Raw genomic sequence first — 17,654 nt, 5'->3', positions numbered from 1 at the left:
GGATTATGGGTGCTTAGGTGCCTCACATGGCAGCAGTGCTTTTTGAAGGACTCTAGTGGGGAGGTTGTGCCTCACCCGCCTTCCCACCCACTGCACATCCCTGTTCTCCCATGAGAAAGAGTCCAGTTTTAAGTTGGATGCATACTTTGGTTAACTGAGAGCATGAAGTCTGCCTGTTCGTTTCAAGTATCCTAAGCAGATTCTTTTTTAAAATACACAGCCAATTTCTTGCAGGCCCTCTTGATATCCATATGTATCTTTACATAAGAACAGCCGTGCTGGATCAGGCCAAAGGCCCATCTAGTCCAGCTTCCTGTATCTCACAGTGGCCCACCAAATGCTTCAGGGAGCACACAAGACAACAAGACACAACCTGTGTCCTAATGCCCTCCCCTGCATCTGGCAATCTGAGGTCGCCTACCTCTAAAACCAGGAGCTTGTGCATACCTGCCATAAGACTTGATGAACTTTTCCGCTAGAAATTTGTCCAATCCCCTCTTAAAGGCATCTAGACCAGATGCCATCACCACTTCCTGTGGCAAAGAGTTCCACAGACTAATGACATGCTGGGAAAAGCAGTATTTTCTTTTGTCTGTCCTAACTCTCCCAACACTCCGTTTTAGTGGACGTCCCCTGGTTCTTTACATAAAGATTATGTCAGTCTCTACATAATACTAATGTGTAGTGGGAGGGAATAAGGAGACCCTGAGCTGGAACCACAGCAGTCTGGCTGGTGGGGACCCTCTCCGGCCTCAGCCCCTCGGCTGGCTGGGAGCTCTCCCAAGGCGGCTGCGTGTGTGCGAGGAGGCTGGCAGGCGGCCGTTCCCAAGGCTGCGCTTCCTGAGCCTTGGCGCAGAGGAGGGAAGGGCCGGAGTCACAGGCAGACAAAGCTTCTGATGAATGGCCAGGCGCCAAAGAGAGCGGGCCGGGCGAGCGGGCGGGCGCAGGGGACCGCTCGCTTGCCTTGCCAGAGGCTGCCTGCGGCTCTCCCGCTCTGCCTCGCCCCGCTTCTCCAGCCCTTCGGAGCGCCCCAGAAGGGCAGCCGCGCCATGGCCCCCAGGGGGCTCTCCTGAACGGCTCCCTCGCAAAGCCGAAGAAAAGTTTCCCAAGAAGTTTTTGGGGAGGGGACCATGACAGAGGAAAGCAAAGGGGAAGGCAAGGGCGAGAGCGGCAAGGACCCCGAGAAGCAGCTGCGCCTCCGCGTTTGCGTCTTGAACGAGCTGCTGAAGACCGAGCGCGACTATGTGGCCACTCTGGAGTTCTTGGTGTCGGTGAGTTGCGCCCCGGCCCCTCCCTCCCCCCGCGACGCTCCTGCTTTGTGTTGGCGCCTCAGAGCCCAAGCCTAGGCGTGTCTACTCAGAAGTAAGTAAGTCCCATTAGAGTCAATGGGGCTCACTCCCAGGAAAGTGTGGGTGGGATTGAAGCTTCAGGGTCCAAGCCTAGCCGTGTCTACATTAGAGTCCCATTCGAGTCAATGGGGCTCACTCCCAGGAAAGTGTGGCTAGGACTGCAGCCTCAGAGCCCAAGCCTAAGCATGTCTACTCAGAAGTAAGTCCCACTGGAATCAATAGGGCTAACTTCCAGGAAAGTCTGGAGAGATGGCAACCTCAGAGCCCAAGCCTAGCCATGTCTACGTTAGAGTCCCATTCGAGTCAATGGGGCTCACTCCCAGGAAAGTGTGGCTAGGACTGCAGCCTCAGAGCCCTTGTCTACTCAGAAGTAAGTCCCATTAGAATCAATAGGGCTAACTCCCAGGAAAGTGTGGAGAGATGGCAACCTCAGAGCCCAAGCCTAGCCACGTCTACTCAGAAGTAAGTCCCATTAGAGTCAATGGGACTTACTCCCAGGAAAGTGTGGAGAGATTGCCGCCTCAGAGCCCAATCCTAGGTATGTCTGCTCAAAAGTAAGTCCCATGAGAGTCCTGGTGGTGCTCACTCCCAGGGAAGTGTCGATAGGATTGTCGCCTGAGACGCCTTTTCCTTCCTTGTTGTGCACAAACAACCCTCCCGCGGCTCCCTCCCCCTCGCCAAGCAGTTTGCCAGCTGGGGAATGCGGCGCGCAGGGGACCCAAGTGGAACCTCGTTAATTAACCTCCTTTGCTGGCGATGCCTTCGTAGGCTGTGGCATGGAGGGGGCGGGGAAAGACCTCGCAGTACCTTCGGGGCTCCCGCGTGCCTTGGAGCAGGAACTCCCCTTGCTTGACTTGAGCATGCCGACAACATCACATAAGAACATCAGAAGAGCCCTGCTGATCAGGCCAAAAGCCCATCTAGTCCAGCCTCCTGCATCTCACAGTGGTCCACCAGATGCCTCAGGGGGAGACAAGGAAGCAAGAGACCTGCATCCTGGTGCCCTCCCTTGCAGCTGGGATTCTGAGGACATCTACCTCTAAAATCAGGAGGTTGTACTTTCCCATCATGGCTTGTAACCTGTGATGGAGTTTTCCTTCAGAAATCTGTCCAATCCCCTTTTAAAGGCATCTAGACCAGATGCCATCCTGTGGCAAGGAGTTCCGCAGACTAATTACACACTGGGAAAAGAAATATTTTCTTTTGTCTGACCCAACACTTACTTTAGTGGACAACACTTTAGCATGGATGAAGAAGCTAAACACTTCAAACAAACAGATGCTCTGACATTTCTGCTTCCTTGAACCCATTGCCTCACCCCCCCCCCCCCCCAAGTCAGATAATTTATCTGGTTATCGTGGGCACTGAAAAGCACTGAATGGTTTTTGGTTCAGGTACATATTTGATTGGACAGCATTTGGGAGGTATTAAACTGGCCAAGTTTCAGGTTTCAGCTCCTAAAGCGCTACAATCTCAGTACTTACGATAATCCTTGAACACAGAGTTCTGGCAGGGGGTGAGAGAGGAAAGGGGGGGAGGAGAGTGCCTGATCTACAGCAGCTGTTCAATATTAAAGCCACATGTAGCATTTGCCCCTTCCTCTATCTTCTCCTCCCTCCCTTGACATCCATCAATTCAAAACCTTATTTTGGTAACAGGATGATCTGATAATTGAAGGAACCAAGTTGCTTATCAAAAGAACAATGCACCTGACAATAAAGGTAACACAGCTTAGGTGGCAGCAGTGACTTGCCAGTCTAATGCATACATAGAAGCAGTATTTGGTGTAGCAGGAAAAGGTTTTTGCATTTGGATGAAGAAGCCTTCAGAGAGAGTCTCTGTAAACCACTTTGTGAGAGCGAGAGATTGCACTTTCCTGTGCAGGATGATAACACAACTGCATTACCTCCCTGCTCCATTTTTGCTTTATCATCAGCATCACTTAAGGCGCTTTTGGGATAAACAAATCTCAAGTTGTCTGCTGAATTTTGCAGAGTGCCTGTCACAATAGCCCTCACATTTTTCCTCTTCTTCCCCCCTCCCAACCGCCATCCTGTCTGAAGGGGAAATCTTTCAAATGGCAAACTTCCTGCTTAGTTTTCTGAGATCTGTGAACTTTCTGCTGATTATCCTGCAAGACAGAATTCTCAGCTTGGCTTCTGGCAGGAAGAACAGCAGCAGAGATGCTGAAGTAAAATGTGATGTCCAGCAGTAGTCACGTAGTGAGTTCCATTAGGCTCTGTGTAGCTATGATAAAAATACAAATGGATCACAGTACTTTATTTTTACAATTGAATTCGGATGGACTTGTTTTAATTTGTAAAATTGTTATGGGAATGCTGTGTTGATGACCAGCAAGATTTTTGCTATTCCTGATGAATGAAGCTGTCTTAAGGAAGAGGCAATCTTACCTTTAAATGGGAGAGATGACACTCTGTGGGATATTGTTGTATTTAACATATGTGAAGATGTTGGTGTATGTAGGCTAATTTGAGTTCCAGTGTCACTATTAAGCCTCTGCAAAAATGTGTGAGGATGTAGGGCCTATTGATTTCAATGGCATTTTAATGTTTGTAAAAATGTTTAGAGTTGAAATTCAGTTAGCTTGGATGGTTCACCTATTGACTACTTGATGGGCATCTATAAAGCCAGTATCCCACTACTGCCACCGTCACCGTCACCTGCTGTTAGAAAATGTTCTGAAATAAATGGCTTTGAGTAAGGGTAGCATCAAGTGTCAGGTTGGGTATTGACCCATGGCCAAGTTGCCTCCGAAAACTCCATTCTGGTGGCAGGAGTAGCTCCCAGTGTGCCATCAGGGGTGGGTGTGGGACATTTGGGGAGCCCAGTGCAGGGCTTTAGTACTGGACTTGAGGATTATTGCCTTTGCCTATGACAACTCCTTTGGTTATCTTGTTGTGAAACTGTGGCTGCAATATGATGCACGCTTACCTGGGAGAAAATTGCATAGTGATAGTTACCTCTGAGTTAATGCACATAAGACTGTGCTGTTCAAGTTTATTTTGCATAAAATCTTAGTGGATACTAATTACTGTTCAAAGGACAGGAGGTTGCACAGATTGTGCAAAACCTTACACCTATTTGGTAAGGCAATTATGTAAACCCTGCTTCATTAATTATCATGATAGAAATTTCACATAAGAACATAAGAACAGCCCCACTGGATCAGGCCATAGGCCCATCTAGTTCAGCTTCCTGTAGCACACAGCGGCCCACCAAATGCCCCAGGGAGCACACCAGATAACAAGAGACCTGCATCCTGGTGCCCTCCCTTGCATCTTGCATTCTGACATAGCCCATTTCTAAAATCAGGAGGTTGCACATACACATCATGGCTTGTAACCCATAATGGATTTTTCTTCCAGAAACTTGTCCAAGCCCCTTTTAAAGGCATCCAGGCCAGATACCGTCACCACATCCTGCGGCAAGGAGTTCCACAAACTGACCACAAGCTGACTAAAGAAATATTTTCTTTTGTCTGTCCTAACCCTCCCAACAATTTTAGTGGATGGCCCCTGGTTCTGGTGTTATGTGAGAGTGTAAAGAGCATCTCTCTATCCACTTTATCCTTCCCATGCAGAATTTTGTATGTCTCAATCATGTCCCCCCTCAGGCGTCTCTTTTCTAGGCTGAAGAGGCCCAAACACCATAGCCTTTCCTCATAAGGAAGGTGCCCCAGCCCAGTAATCATCTTAGTCGCTCTCTTTTGCACCTTTTCCATTTCCACTATGTCCTTTTTGAGATGTGGCAACCAGAACTGAACACAATACTCCAGATGTGGCCTTACCATCAATTTGTACAATGGCATTATACGTAATATTAGCTGTTTTGTTCTCAATACCTTTTCTAATGATCACAAGCATAGAATTGGCCTTCTTTACTGCCGCCACACATTGGGTCAACACTTTCATCGACCTGTCCACCACCACCCCAAGATCTCTTTCCTGATCTGTCACAGAGAGCTCAGAACCCATTAGCCTATATGTGAAGTTTTGATTTTTTGCCCCAATGTGCATGACTTTACACTTACTGACATTGAAACGCATCTGCCATTTTGCTGCCCATTCTGCCAGTTTGGAGAGATCCTTCTGGAGCTCCTCACAATCACTTCTGGTCTTCACCACTCAGAAAAGTTTGGTGTCTTTTGCAAACTTAGAGAGATATTACCCATATCTCTATAGATATTACCCATATCTCTATAGCTGTGTTTCTCAAACTGTGGGTCGGTACCCACTAGGTGGGTTGCGAGCCAATTTCGGGTGGGTCCCCATTCATTTCAATATTTTATTTTTAATATATTAGACTTGATACTGCCATGGTATATGACTGCATTTGGGAAAATGTTACAGATCTGTACTTTGAACTGCCTACGTATATATACATTTAACAATGACAGTCGATGGAACTTACTCCTGGGTAAGTGTGGGTAGGATTACAGCCTAGGACTGTTAAAAATGTCCCTGCCTGATGATGTCATGGCATCACTTCTGGTGGGTCCCGACAGATTCTCATGCTAAAACGTGGGTCCCGGTTCTAAAAGTGTGAGAACCGCTGCTCTATAGGATTAGAGATCTCTGTAAAAATGGAGAGAGAAGAAAACTTTGAAAACTGTCATTTCTAATGTTTTGAAAACAATATCAGAGTTGTTCGTGATTTCTGTGAAGGCCAACAACATCAAAGGAACTTTGTGTCCTTAAAGATAGTTTGGGGCATCAGATGATGCACTGTCCAACATTGGAGGCTGAAAGGCATTTTATTCTTCAGAGCCATTTGTATAATCTTTATAGTTCTTTACTGTTAAATATACTGCAGGGTCCAGGTAGAGTCAATGGAGTTTTAGCTGCCTAATGATACTGGTGAAGGGGAGGAAATAAGGCACTATGGGCATAATCCTATCCAATTTTCCAGAGCTGGTGCAGTGGTGCCAGTGGGGGGTGTGCTGCATCCTGTGGTGGAGGGTGAGTCACTGGGGCCCTCTCAAGGTATGGAAACATGTGTTCCCTTACCACTGGGCTGCATTGTGGCTACACTGGAGCTGGAAAATGGGATAGGATTAGGCTCTGAGGCTGCATTCCTATCCACACTTACCTGGGAGTAAGCACCATTGACTACAATGGGACCTACTTCTTTGTAGACATGCATAGGATTGGGCTCTTGTTTGCTAATGCTGAATTATTTGTGTTGTCTTAAAATAGACCAGTATTCTAGCAGGATCCCTGTAAAAGATTCAGTGGTTACACCTACAGCAGTAGCTTAGTTTAGTGCCAGAGTCAAAAGCCGATCTCCGTTAAAGCAGCTCACCGATCACCCTTAAAGGCTCCGTTAAAGCTGCTCACCGTTAAAGGTGAGGAATCAAGGAAAGGGCAGAGGCAGGAAAATAAGTTGCACTGGAAACAAAAGGCCCAAACTTCAACTGCTGATCTGGACACCCTGTCAAAGAGCTTGAAGCCTTATACAGTATAACCTGTAGATACACTGTAGTATAACCTGTGAAGAGACACTGATGGCAAATTAGAAGTCTCTCTAGTTCCTCAATTTTGCCCCCCTTAACTCTCCTCGGACTGCATTAGTGCAGCTTAGTCAGTGCAGGTTTGCTAACTTGTACTGCTCATTCCCTAATTCTCATAGCCCCTTACACTGATTCTGCGGCTGGCAGCTGAACTTTGCTCGCTGACTTCAGTGCAGACTAAGCTCTTGTGGTGCAGATAGGGTTGTTAGACTTTAAGGCCCAGACAGAAGCCCTTAAGTTAATAAACCAGAGGCAATTAAGATTCATCTAAGCAAGCTTGCTTACATTGAAAAACTTGAAGGCTTGAAAACATCAGCGCACATCCTGTACCTAGACCTAGTAAACAGGAAATAAAAATAAAGTAAACATTGAATTCCTAGCCCTAAAAGCTGAAAGTGCCTGGCTAGGATTTATATTACAGATAAGGCTGTACCTCTGTAGTTGATACGGTTCACTATTAACTGATGACAAATTTAACAGGTAGTCATGTCAGCCTTTTGCAGAAAAAAAAACCCCCCACAACAAACAGCTTGAAATACCTTCAGGACTACAATGTGAGTGAAAGGTCCTCAGCAGAAAAATCTAAACACTGGGAGCAAAAGGTTACTCTGGATTGAATGACTGCTTTTTACCATTTTTTTCGCCTCTGCATCTCTCTCTCTCTCTCTCTCTCTGCTTAATTTTTTACATTAACATCAGGATACATTCCCCGCCCGCCTCAAATAGCAGCCATCCCATCCCTGATCTGGATCAGGATTTTGTTCTATCTGACATTCAATTTTAGAGGATGTCCCTCCGTTCTGGTGTTGTGTGAGAGGGAAAAGAATATCCCTCTCTCCACTCTATCCATCCCCTCGACTTATAGGGAGAGAAGCCAGCAGAGTTATGAGGTGGTGAAAGTTGGCATCTATAACAAATTGTGCATTGCATAAGTCAGGCATGCTGGGGGAAGGGGACTGGACAGAGCAGCTAATGGGGTGTGGGAAGGAATGTAACTATCTGGCTAGCTGCAGTAACCTTTTGTCTCTCATTAAAAAGTCACTGCCAATATTTCTTGGAGGAGCAACAGCCTTTAGCCCACACAGTGCCTAGGCCAAGAAATTTGGCGAAGGGGTGTGAGGCAGGCTGAGCTCCATTGCCACAATTGTGGTGCTTGGCCCCAGCCACATGGACTACTTTGCCCAAACTGCTCCATATGGGAAGGGTCACTTGAAATGAAGTGTGAAAACTCCTGTAGAGGTTCTCTGTGGTACTGCTTAGTAAGCTGGGGGGGGGGGTATTGTCTTCTCTCTGAGAAGTAGCAATCCCCTCTTTTCATTTCACCCAAAAAACTTTTTTTTTTTTGGCTGGATCCTATGCAGATTTACCCAGAAGTAAGTCCCAGTGTGTGATGAAGTTTATTCCCAAGTAAGTGTGCACTGCATCAGTCCTTACAGTGCAACCCTATTCATGTCTTCTCAGAACATCTACTCAGTGAAACTTACTGAAACATGTATTTTCAGACAAACATGTATTTCAGTGAGACTTCCTCACAGGTAAATGTATATACATTTGCCTAGATTTCATAATGGAGAGAGGTGAAAAGTGGTGTGCCCCAAGGATCTGTCCTAGGGCAGGTGCTTTTGATCCTCTTCATAAACCACTTGGAGGCAGGGCTAAGCAGCAAGGTGGCCAAGTTTGCAGAAGACACCAAACTTTTCCAAGTGGTGAAGTCCAGAAGAGATTGTGAAGAGCTCCAGAAGGATCTCTCCAAACTGAGAGACTAGGCAGCAAAATGGCAGATGCGTTTCAATGTAAGTAAGTGTAAAGTCATGCACATTGGGGCAAAAAATCAAAACTTCTCATATAGGCTAATGGGTTCTGAGCTGTCTGTGACAGATCAGGAGAGAGATCTTGGGGTGGTGGTGGACAGGTTGATGAAAGTGTCGACCCAATGCGCGGCGGCAGTAAAGAAGGCTAATTCCATGCTTGGGATCATTAGGAAAGGCATTGAGAATAAGACAGCTAATATTGTAATGCCATTGTACAAATCGATGGTTAGGCCACACCTGGGGTATTGTGTCCAGTTCTGGTCGCCACATCTCAAAAACAATATAGAGGAGATGGAAAAGGTGCAAAAGAGAGCAACAAAAATGATTACTGGGTTGGGGCACCTTTGCTATGAGGAAAGGCTATGGCGTTTGGGCCTCTTCAGTCTAGAAAAGAGGCACATGAGGGGGGACATGATTGAGACATACAAAATCATGCAGGGGATGGACAGAGTGGATAGAGAGACGCTCTTTTCCCTCTCTCATAACACCAGAACCAGGAGAAATCCACAAAAGCTGAGTGTTGGGAGAGTTATGACAGACAGAAGAAAATATTTCTTTACGCAGCGTGTAATTAGTTTGTGGAACGCTTTGCCACAAGAAGTAGTTATGGCATCTTGCTTGGATGCCTTTAAGAGGGGATTGCACGAATTTCTGGAGAAGTTCATTATGGGTTACAAGTCATAGTAGGTATGTGCAAGCTCTTGGTTTTAGAGGCAAGCTGCCTCTGATTGCCAAATGCAGGGGAGGGCACCAGGACGCAGGTTGTGACCGTTGTCTTGTGTGCTCCCTGGGGCATTTGGTGGGATACAGGAAACTGGACTAGATGGGCCTATGGCCTGATCCAGCAAGGCTCTTCTTATGTTCTTATGTTCTTAGGTACCCTGAAAGGACTGAAGGAAAAGGGTGGTAGAGAGTGGAGGGGACCTATGAAATACCTTCAGCCTATCTCCAGGTGCTAAACATGTACTCTGACATGCAACCCAAAAAGTAATTGGGTAGTTTTTATGGGGTGAGAATTACAGGCAAGAAAGTTTGCATCAAACAAATAACTGAATACAGTAATACAGGTGGGGCCTCTTTCTCTGCGGGGATCCATTCTCAGACCACTTGTTGGTACGGAAAACTGCAGATAATAAAATCTGTAGTTTTAGCCCCTTTAAGCCCTTTGGGGGTGAACGGAGCTGTGCTCCACTCGCCTCCTGAGGGCTTTCTGAAGCCCACAGAGGCCGTGAATGTCTGCCTATAGCCTCTGTGGGCTTCTGATAAGGCATTCTGAAGCCCAGGAAGCCCCTGGAGGACTTCCCTTGGGAAATGGGTAGTTGTGGTTTTTTGGCTGAAACAGCTATTCGGAAGCCGGCAGAGGCCATGAGTGGATGTGTGCGGCCTCTGCGGGCTTCAGAAAGCCCTCTGGAAGGCTCAGCTTGGGCCAGGTTCAGGGGACCCTCATTGAGCCAGATCTGCGGATACAGAAGCTCCAGATACAGAGGCCACACCAGTAATTTTTTTTAAAAAAAGGCATTTAGCTTTTTCACCAGTTGCTTAGCCGACTGAAGAAAAAGATTAAATACATATTTATTTCTAAGCATCTGGCCAGCACAAACCCCTTCTCTCTCTTCCATGTTCCTCCTGTCATGACCAGGGTAGACTGATCACCACTCCACCTCAATTGCACAACAGCAAGGGAAAAGAAGAAGTATTCCGGTCAATAGGCCACCACAAACGTCTTTCCTCTCTTCCATAAGACCCCCCAACTGTTTTTATTTTCCACCCATGCTTCTTTAGCAGAAAGAGTGTGAGGGTCTTTCTCACCCTAAAGGGTGACTGAATACTCTGTCTTTTCCTCTGCCTGCCAAAACTGCCGGTACTTACAACTGATTCTCCAGTTGCAACACACAGAAATGGAAGCCTCCTCTGAATGCCTCTTATTTCATGGGTGGGGCTGCCCATTGCTCAATTTGAAGTGAGCACATGTGGAATTAAAACAAATGTATGAATGAACACCCTGTGCTGTATTGTGCTTCTGTGAATTAATAGAGAAGCTAAAAATAAGATAATGTTCACAGGGCAGAAATTAACCTGGTAACAGATGTTCGGGGTTATCCTGGAGAATCTGACCCTGTTTGAGGGTGTATTCTAAGAAACCTGCAGTGTTAAGGAGGTGGGGGGCTTAAAAAAACAACACGCTTCTGAGAGTTATTGTTTTGTAATGATTGGTTGCAGCTTAATGCAGGTTATTGAACACATAGGATTTTTTAAAAATCATGTAACTTAGATTTAAAGCCCATCTTCTCCTGATTGGCTCAGGACAGATTTGTTTAATGTTTATATAATTTCACATTTTAAAAGGAAGATTATCCCTGTTCTACAAGATTTATATTCCAATCAACACCACTTTAAAGATGAAATGAAGAATAGCCATTTCCTCTTATCCTCAACTTGTCATAAAAAAGAGAGCTTTCTGCTCTGAACAATGCATAATCTTTTCTGCAGATTTGTGCAGAGCCAACTGAAATGTTTGTTGGCTGTTGTGGTACAGTTGTTTCATAAAGCTGTTTGGTACAGTTGTCTCATAAAGTTGTGCTACCTTAGTTTTGATATGAAGTTGGTTTCTTGATAAAACTTGTGGGGCATTCTTAAAAATATACTCGTACATGTAACTCCCCATACATAAATTGAGGTAGTATGGTTTTGTGATACATACACTACCTTAGCCAATGAAACACTGAAGTAGAGGTGTTTGAAAACAGTGTTACAGGGAGCCCTGTATCTGCAGATCCTGTATCCATGGATTCACTTATCTGAGGATCGAGTCCGGCTCCACCATGCATGCCCCCAATGCACATCCTCTCCCCTCACCTCTGGAGAGTCCCTTGAGCTTAGCAGAGGTCACGCATGTTTGTCTGTGGCCTGTGCCAGACTCATACTGAACCTTAGAATGAAAAAAAAATCTCACTTCTGGTTTTTTCATAAAACTGGAATTGACTTTTTAATACATTAAGAGACCCGGAGAAGCCCTTAGGGCAGTGGTTCTCACACATTTAGCACTGGGACCCACTTTTTTTTACGTAGAATGAGAATCTGTCAGGACCTACCAGAAGTGATGTCTTGACCAGAAGTGACATCATCAAGCAGGAAAATTTTAGCAATCCTAGGCTGCAATCCTACCCACACTTATCCAGGAATAAGTACCATTTACTGTCCTTGTTAAAAGAATATACATACTAGCTTGTTAAAAGTATATTCCTGTAACATTTCCCCAAATGTAGTCACATATCATGGCAGCATCAAGTCTAATATATTAAAAATAAAATATTGGGAATGAATGGGGACCCACCTGAAATTGGCTTGCGACCCACCTAGTGGATCCCCAACCCACAGTTTGAGAAACACTGCCTTAGGGGTTTATACTGTAGTCCTACACTGCCACTACCAGTCTCCTTTCCTTGTCAGTTTTTTTTCCCCTTCCCAAGAAAACATATCTTTGTGAAGGAAAAAGGTGAACAATATTAGGTAGGGCTTGCCAGAAATAGCAAAAGCCTTATGGGTCTGAATACTCTTGAGCATGCCTGAAAAATATTAACACAAGGAAAGCTCTGCTAGGTCAGGCCAAAGGTCCAACTAAAGGGTGGCCACAAAGTTCCTGTGCATAAGATTGTGTATGACTGTAGCCATTTAAGCCATTATAGCCAGCCACCCTGATCAGTATTCTGTTTCCTGCAGTGGATTTTGAGAGACAAACTGCTGCTGAACTTGGAGGTAGGACATAGTCACTGTGACTAGTAGCCATTGATAGGTCTGTTTTCCATGACTTTGTCCAATTTCCTTTCAAAGTCATCCATACCAGCAGCCACCACCACATCTTGTTGCAACGAATTTCACAGGCTAATTATTTTCTGTGTGAAAAGTACTTCCTTTTGGCCACCCTAAATCTCTAGTCATTCAGTTTAAAAGAATGGTTGTAGTACTGTGAGAGAAAGAGAAAATAAAAAAACTTCTTTTCCCACCATGCATAGTTTTATAAGTCTCAGTTATGTCCCTCTATGTCCTTCCATTTTTTCAAGTTCAAAAAAGAACCCAAATGCTGTAACTTTGCCTTATAAGGAAGATGCTCCTGCCCTTTCATCATTTTGGTTACCCTCTTTTCAACCTGTTCAAGCCCTATAACAGTTTCCGGCTCTACAATACCTATCCTGTACATATCATTTCCTGTCATTGAATTGGAGGTATATTAAACCAAAATTCCCATGTACCTCTGGCAGGAAACTGGAATCCGGATCATTTAAAAATGAGGCATGCAAGGTGTCTTGTCTCTAGTAAATCATATCTGCTGTTAAATACCCCACACCGGGGAAGGAGGAAGACAGGACTTGCACTGAAATCTCCTTGTTCCTGCTGCAACTGGATAATTGAAATGGAAGAGAATTGGTGTATGGTTTGAGTTCGAAAAATGTTTTATTTATGCAAGCAAGGAAAGCAAGTTATTCAGTTGCTGTTGTGATTCATGCTTAAGACTTGGAAAAAGAGATGTTTTTGAAAACTAGCTAGTGTTCATCACTGTAGTTGAGAAGGAATGAGGCTCAGAAAGAGCTGCTCTCTTATTCTTACGATGCTTCCCTATGCATAATTTCAGGAGCAAGTGTGGTTAGGTTTGTTCTATTACTTTTCTATTACAAATGTCAGGATTAGTATCCTAGTCGACAGATCCACAGCAGGCTGTATGCACACAGTTGCATTCAGGGATCTATGTCCTCACCTTTTTGAGCCAGGGTGGTGTAGTGGTTTGGGAGGTGGACTTAGACCTGGAAGATCCAGGTTCGAATACTCCTCAGCCATGAAGCTTCCTGGGTGACCTTGGGCCAGTCACTTTCTCTCAGCCTCATCTACCTCACAGGGTTGTTGTGAGGACAAAAGGAGGGGAGCAGCTGTGTACACCGCCCTGAGCTCTTTGGAGGAAGGGCGGTATAAAAATGTGGAAAATAAAATAAATAAAAATAAATTGGACAGACGATTGGTATTGGAGGGCCCCAGGAGGTAGTTTAGAAATGAGGGCCAAATGCAGGAAGTTAACACCATGTTAAGCAAAACATTCTTTCTTTGGCAATATAAATAATTAAGTAGGACCCATTTTCCTGAGGATTCACAACAGCTGTTTAGAGCCATTGGTGGATTTTTTGCACAGAAGTGAAGGACTGAATTAAAGTAATGCGTTTTTTTAACCTTTCATGGCTTTTTGTAGTCTGTGCCCACACAAGATTATGTGAGCTAAATTTAGATTCCTTACATGTTATCTTAGAGTTTGTTCCATATCTTATTTTCAAAACAGCTTATAATTTATTCATCAAAAAGTATTAATTGCTGTAGCAATTTGTGACTTTGTACACATTTTGCAAAGCTGAATAGTGCTTTGCAAAATATTTTAAATCGGGAGGGGAAGGGCTTCAGCTGGCTGTGCTTTTTGATAAGGCTGTGTGATTTCCTTTTCCTTTCCTCTGTAACACACCAGTTGTATGGTTGATGCATCATGTAAAGTCAAAAAGGAAGTTGAGACACAATTACCATAGAAAGGCAAAACCTCTACTATTCACTTCCAGTTTCTGCTGTTTTTCACTTGTCTGCTGCGCTACAAAGTGAGGAAAACCTTGAATGGTCATTGAGTCACTTGGAATTATCAATAACACCACCTGTGTTCTTTATCAAGAAGAGTAGTTATTTGCTTCCTTGTTCATAAACAAAAGAAGATTAAGAAAATTATTTGCAGGAAGAGGTTTTTTTGTTTTTTGGGGGGGGGCTGGACACACCCTCTGTCAGGTGCTGGTGGATGTTAAAACAGTCCAGACTTTTAAGGAAGCTATCTAATGAAGTATTCCTTTATTTTATAATATTCTAGATATTTCAAAGTCTCAAATCTATTTTTTTCACAGTACCCTACTGTGTTATTGATTCACTTTTTACACAGTGATTTAAGTCAGTTTTCTGTAATTTTAATTTTTTCCTTGCTTTTTCAATGGGTAGCTCATCCTAACATGTGATGTATCCAGTGCAGGTTAGGAGGCGGCTGGAGGTCTCCTTGAGGAAAGGGGATATTTGTCGCCTTACCTTGAGTAACACCCCAGCCTGCCCTTTTGGGCTACTCAGTTCTCAGTCAGCTATATCGCTGGCAGGAGTCTGAGCAGCCTGGTATAGCACTGGCTGGGCAGTGAGAAGGTTAGGAGGTTAGACAGAGGAGGCCTTCGCTACCCATGCTGCAGTACAACGGTGTTAAAATAGCTGCTGGTGTATACCGTGGGGGCAGGGAGGCAGCTGGTGGTTTCCATGAGGTAAGACTAAGGCCTCCTTTGCCATCCTTGCCCCCCTCCTGGGTTCCAAGCTGTGGTCCTATACACATTTACATCCTATTGAACTTAGTGGAATTTAGAAGAACTTCTAGACAATTTTTATGAAGATCCCTGGGCAATTTGGAAAATGATTTGAGTATTAGTGATAGATTCACAGTCTGTGAAAAAGCATGTCTACAAGAGGAAAAAAGACAAATGAAGAAAACAGTGTACCAGTCAAAATCATTTATAGTTCATACGATCAGTATAAGTAGCTTAGAACTAAAGCTAGTAATGACCACAACTCTACCTTTTGTCACATATTTATGACAAAATAGGATTGATAAGCAGAAAAGATGAATAGTCCAGTGCTGTGCATAGGGTTGAGCTCAGGACTCTAAATAATTGCATGAGTAGATTGCTTTTGATCTAGTGTTAGGAGCTGTCCATCTAGCAGCATTAATTTGTATTGGTGTTCTGATGCTAGGGGGATGTTCCTATACAGGGCAGAAGCTGTACCCAATGATCCCTGCTAAGTGGAAGAGGAATCTGGGCTGTTAATTTACCTGCTAATCCTCAAACTGTTATAGCCTTTTCTCTTTGTGTATTATTGCAAGAAGACTGAGCTGTGAAGCTGTTGCGCACTGTTTTCTGCACAGGATGCCATTGTAAGTTTTTACAACAGTCTTTGTGAAATTCATGTTGGGGCCCTCCCTATTACTTGTGGTTGAAAATTGGGAAGGGATGAATATTTGCACTTCTTTTCCTATAAAGCAGGGGTGTCCAAAGTTTTTGGCTGGAGGGCCACATCATCTCTCTGACACTGTGTTGGGGGCCGGGGGGGGGGAAAGAATTAATTTACATTTAAAATTTGAATACATTTGTATAAGTTTACATAAATGAATATATTAAAGATGAACTTATATGAATGAATGAAGGTCTTGCAATAGCTCAAGGCCTATAAAAGGCCTTGCACAAAGCAAGGCTGGCCTTTTCTTTGCTGCATCACAGACATGAAACAGCAAGCAGTGGAGGGAGCCCTCATCCCCCAGCTCACGCAAGAGGTCAAACAGTCGCCCTCACGCTGAGAGCAGTTGCGTCAGGCCAGTGTGAGCTCCAACAAATCTCCGGAGGGCCAGAGGCTCATTGGAGACTGGGGGCTTCCTGAGGGCCGCATTGAGAAGCCTCGAGGGCCGCATGTGGCCCCAGGGCCGGGGTTTGGGCACCCCTGCTATAAAGCTTTCCAAGACATTCACTGATAGCACCCATAGAATACTTGCCACTGTACCATTGATTAACATTGTCTGTATGCCCATTTTGGGACCATCTGAAACCCTGCCTCCGCCCATGGTGTAGAATGTGTGGTGAGTGTAACCCTGCTCCTCCTGGAGCACAAAGCACATCCCAAAAAGTTGTGCCCTTCCCCTCCCCTCCTCCACTTGAAGGAGACTGGACAAGAGTGCCCTGTCAGTTGTGCTATGTCTCTCATCTTTTCTCCCTAGATGAAAAAGCAAGTGAGTGGCCAGGTGGAGGTTGCTGGCAGTGAAGATGGCAAGGTGTGTTGGGGGCACCCCCACCAATCTGCCACTCCTCAAACCTGCCATCTGTAACAGCTGCTTCTGTCTGGCACATCAGCAGGCTAGCACTTTTTTAAAAAAATCATTTGTTCCTTTAAACATTCCCAATCCTGAAGACCCAGCACTGGCCCTGTGCTGGCACTGAGTGTTGCAAATGTGCTGTAAGGCATGCCTACGAGACTTGGCTCAGTGCCAGTCTGTGGTGCTAGCTGGAGGCCCACGGAAGCAAGGGCTGAACTCCAGGAAGCGGAGAGGTGAGTGCAGGTGGGGGGAGGTGTTCCGGGGCAAGGGTGGGCAGGGGGAAGACAGGGGAGGGAGCGAGGTGGGGTGGAACCAGTCAAGACCTTCACCAGATTCAGAACCCTGCGTCAGGCCTACCGGCTCGACATGGGCCTACTCAACTCTGTGCTGCCTAACAGCTGGTGCAGACTTGAGTAACCCCATTTCAGGGCTTGGGCCTTCCCCAGAGGAGCTACTGCCACCTGTCCAAAGCCCTTAGGATGCAGCAGTTGCCATTTTGGTGCCACTGCTCCTCTGCGCACAAGGCAGTTCAAGTTTGGGCTGCCTGTAGTCTGCATTTCCTATAGAAACACCCCTTTTACTTTTTCAACACAATCTACATTCTTTTTCTTTTTTAGATCCTTCAGTGGTTTTCCCTATTCTTCGTATCCCAATGTGTATAATTTCAGGGCCTTTATCAGCCACCTAATTTATATATTCCATTCCGTAATTATGAATATATATTTGACAATTGCATTGTGGAAAATTAGTTCCTTGTTTTTACCTGTGATCTGGGGCGCAATCCTAACCAACTTTCCAGCACTGGCATAGCTGTGCCAGTGGGGCATGTGCTTCATCCAGTCACTGAGGCCTCCTCAGCGTAAGGCAATGTTTGTTCCCTTACCTCTGAGTTACATTGCTCTTATATCAGTGCTGGAAAATTGGTTAGGATTGCAGCCTTGTGGCCAAATCCTATCCAATTTTCCAGTGCCGGTGTAGCTGTGCCAAAGGGGCATGCACTGCATCCGGTGGTGGAGACACAGTCTCTGAGGTCTCCTCAAGGTATGGGAGCA

At 45.2% G+C, this 17,654-nt stretch overlaps 1 protein-coding gene across 2 annotated transcripts in view; it reads left to right on the top strand.

The window, feature by feature from the left end:
- Nucleotides 1-930: 930 nt before the first annotated feature.
- Nucleotides 931-17,654, top strand: part of PREX2 (phosphatidylinositol-3,4,5-trisphosphate dependent Rac exchange factor 2) — a 167,055-nt gene continuing 150,331 nt past the window's right edge. For both annotated transcript variants that reach the window (XR_010794303.1, XM_066623633.1), the window contains exon 1: nt 931-1,271. Coding sequence is in view for 1 of the 2 variants with exons in the window: in XM_066623633.1 (XP_066479730.1) it covers nt 1,131-1,271 (141 nt within the window). In the remaining variant the exon portion in view is untranslated. The remainder of the gene's footprint in view (nt 1,272-17,654) is intronic.

This window comes from Tiliqua scincoides, chromosome 4, assembly GCF_035046505.1.
Source record: "Tiliqua scincoides isolate rTilSci1 chromosome 4, rTilSci1.hap2, whole genome shotgun sequence".
Classification (NCBI taxonomy): domain Eukaryota; kingdom Metazoa; phylum Chordata; class Lepidosauria; order Squamata; family Scincidae; genus Tiliqua; species Tiliqua scincoides.
Note: the sequence above shows the minus strand (reverse complement) of the source record. Positions and strands in the feature narration are given on the sequence as shown.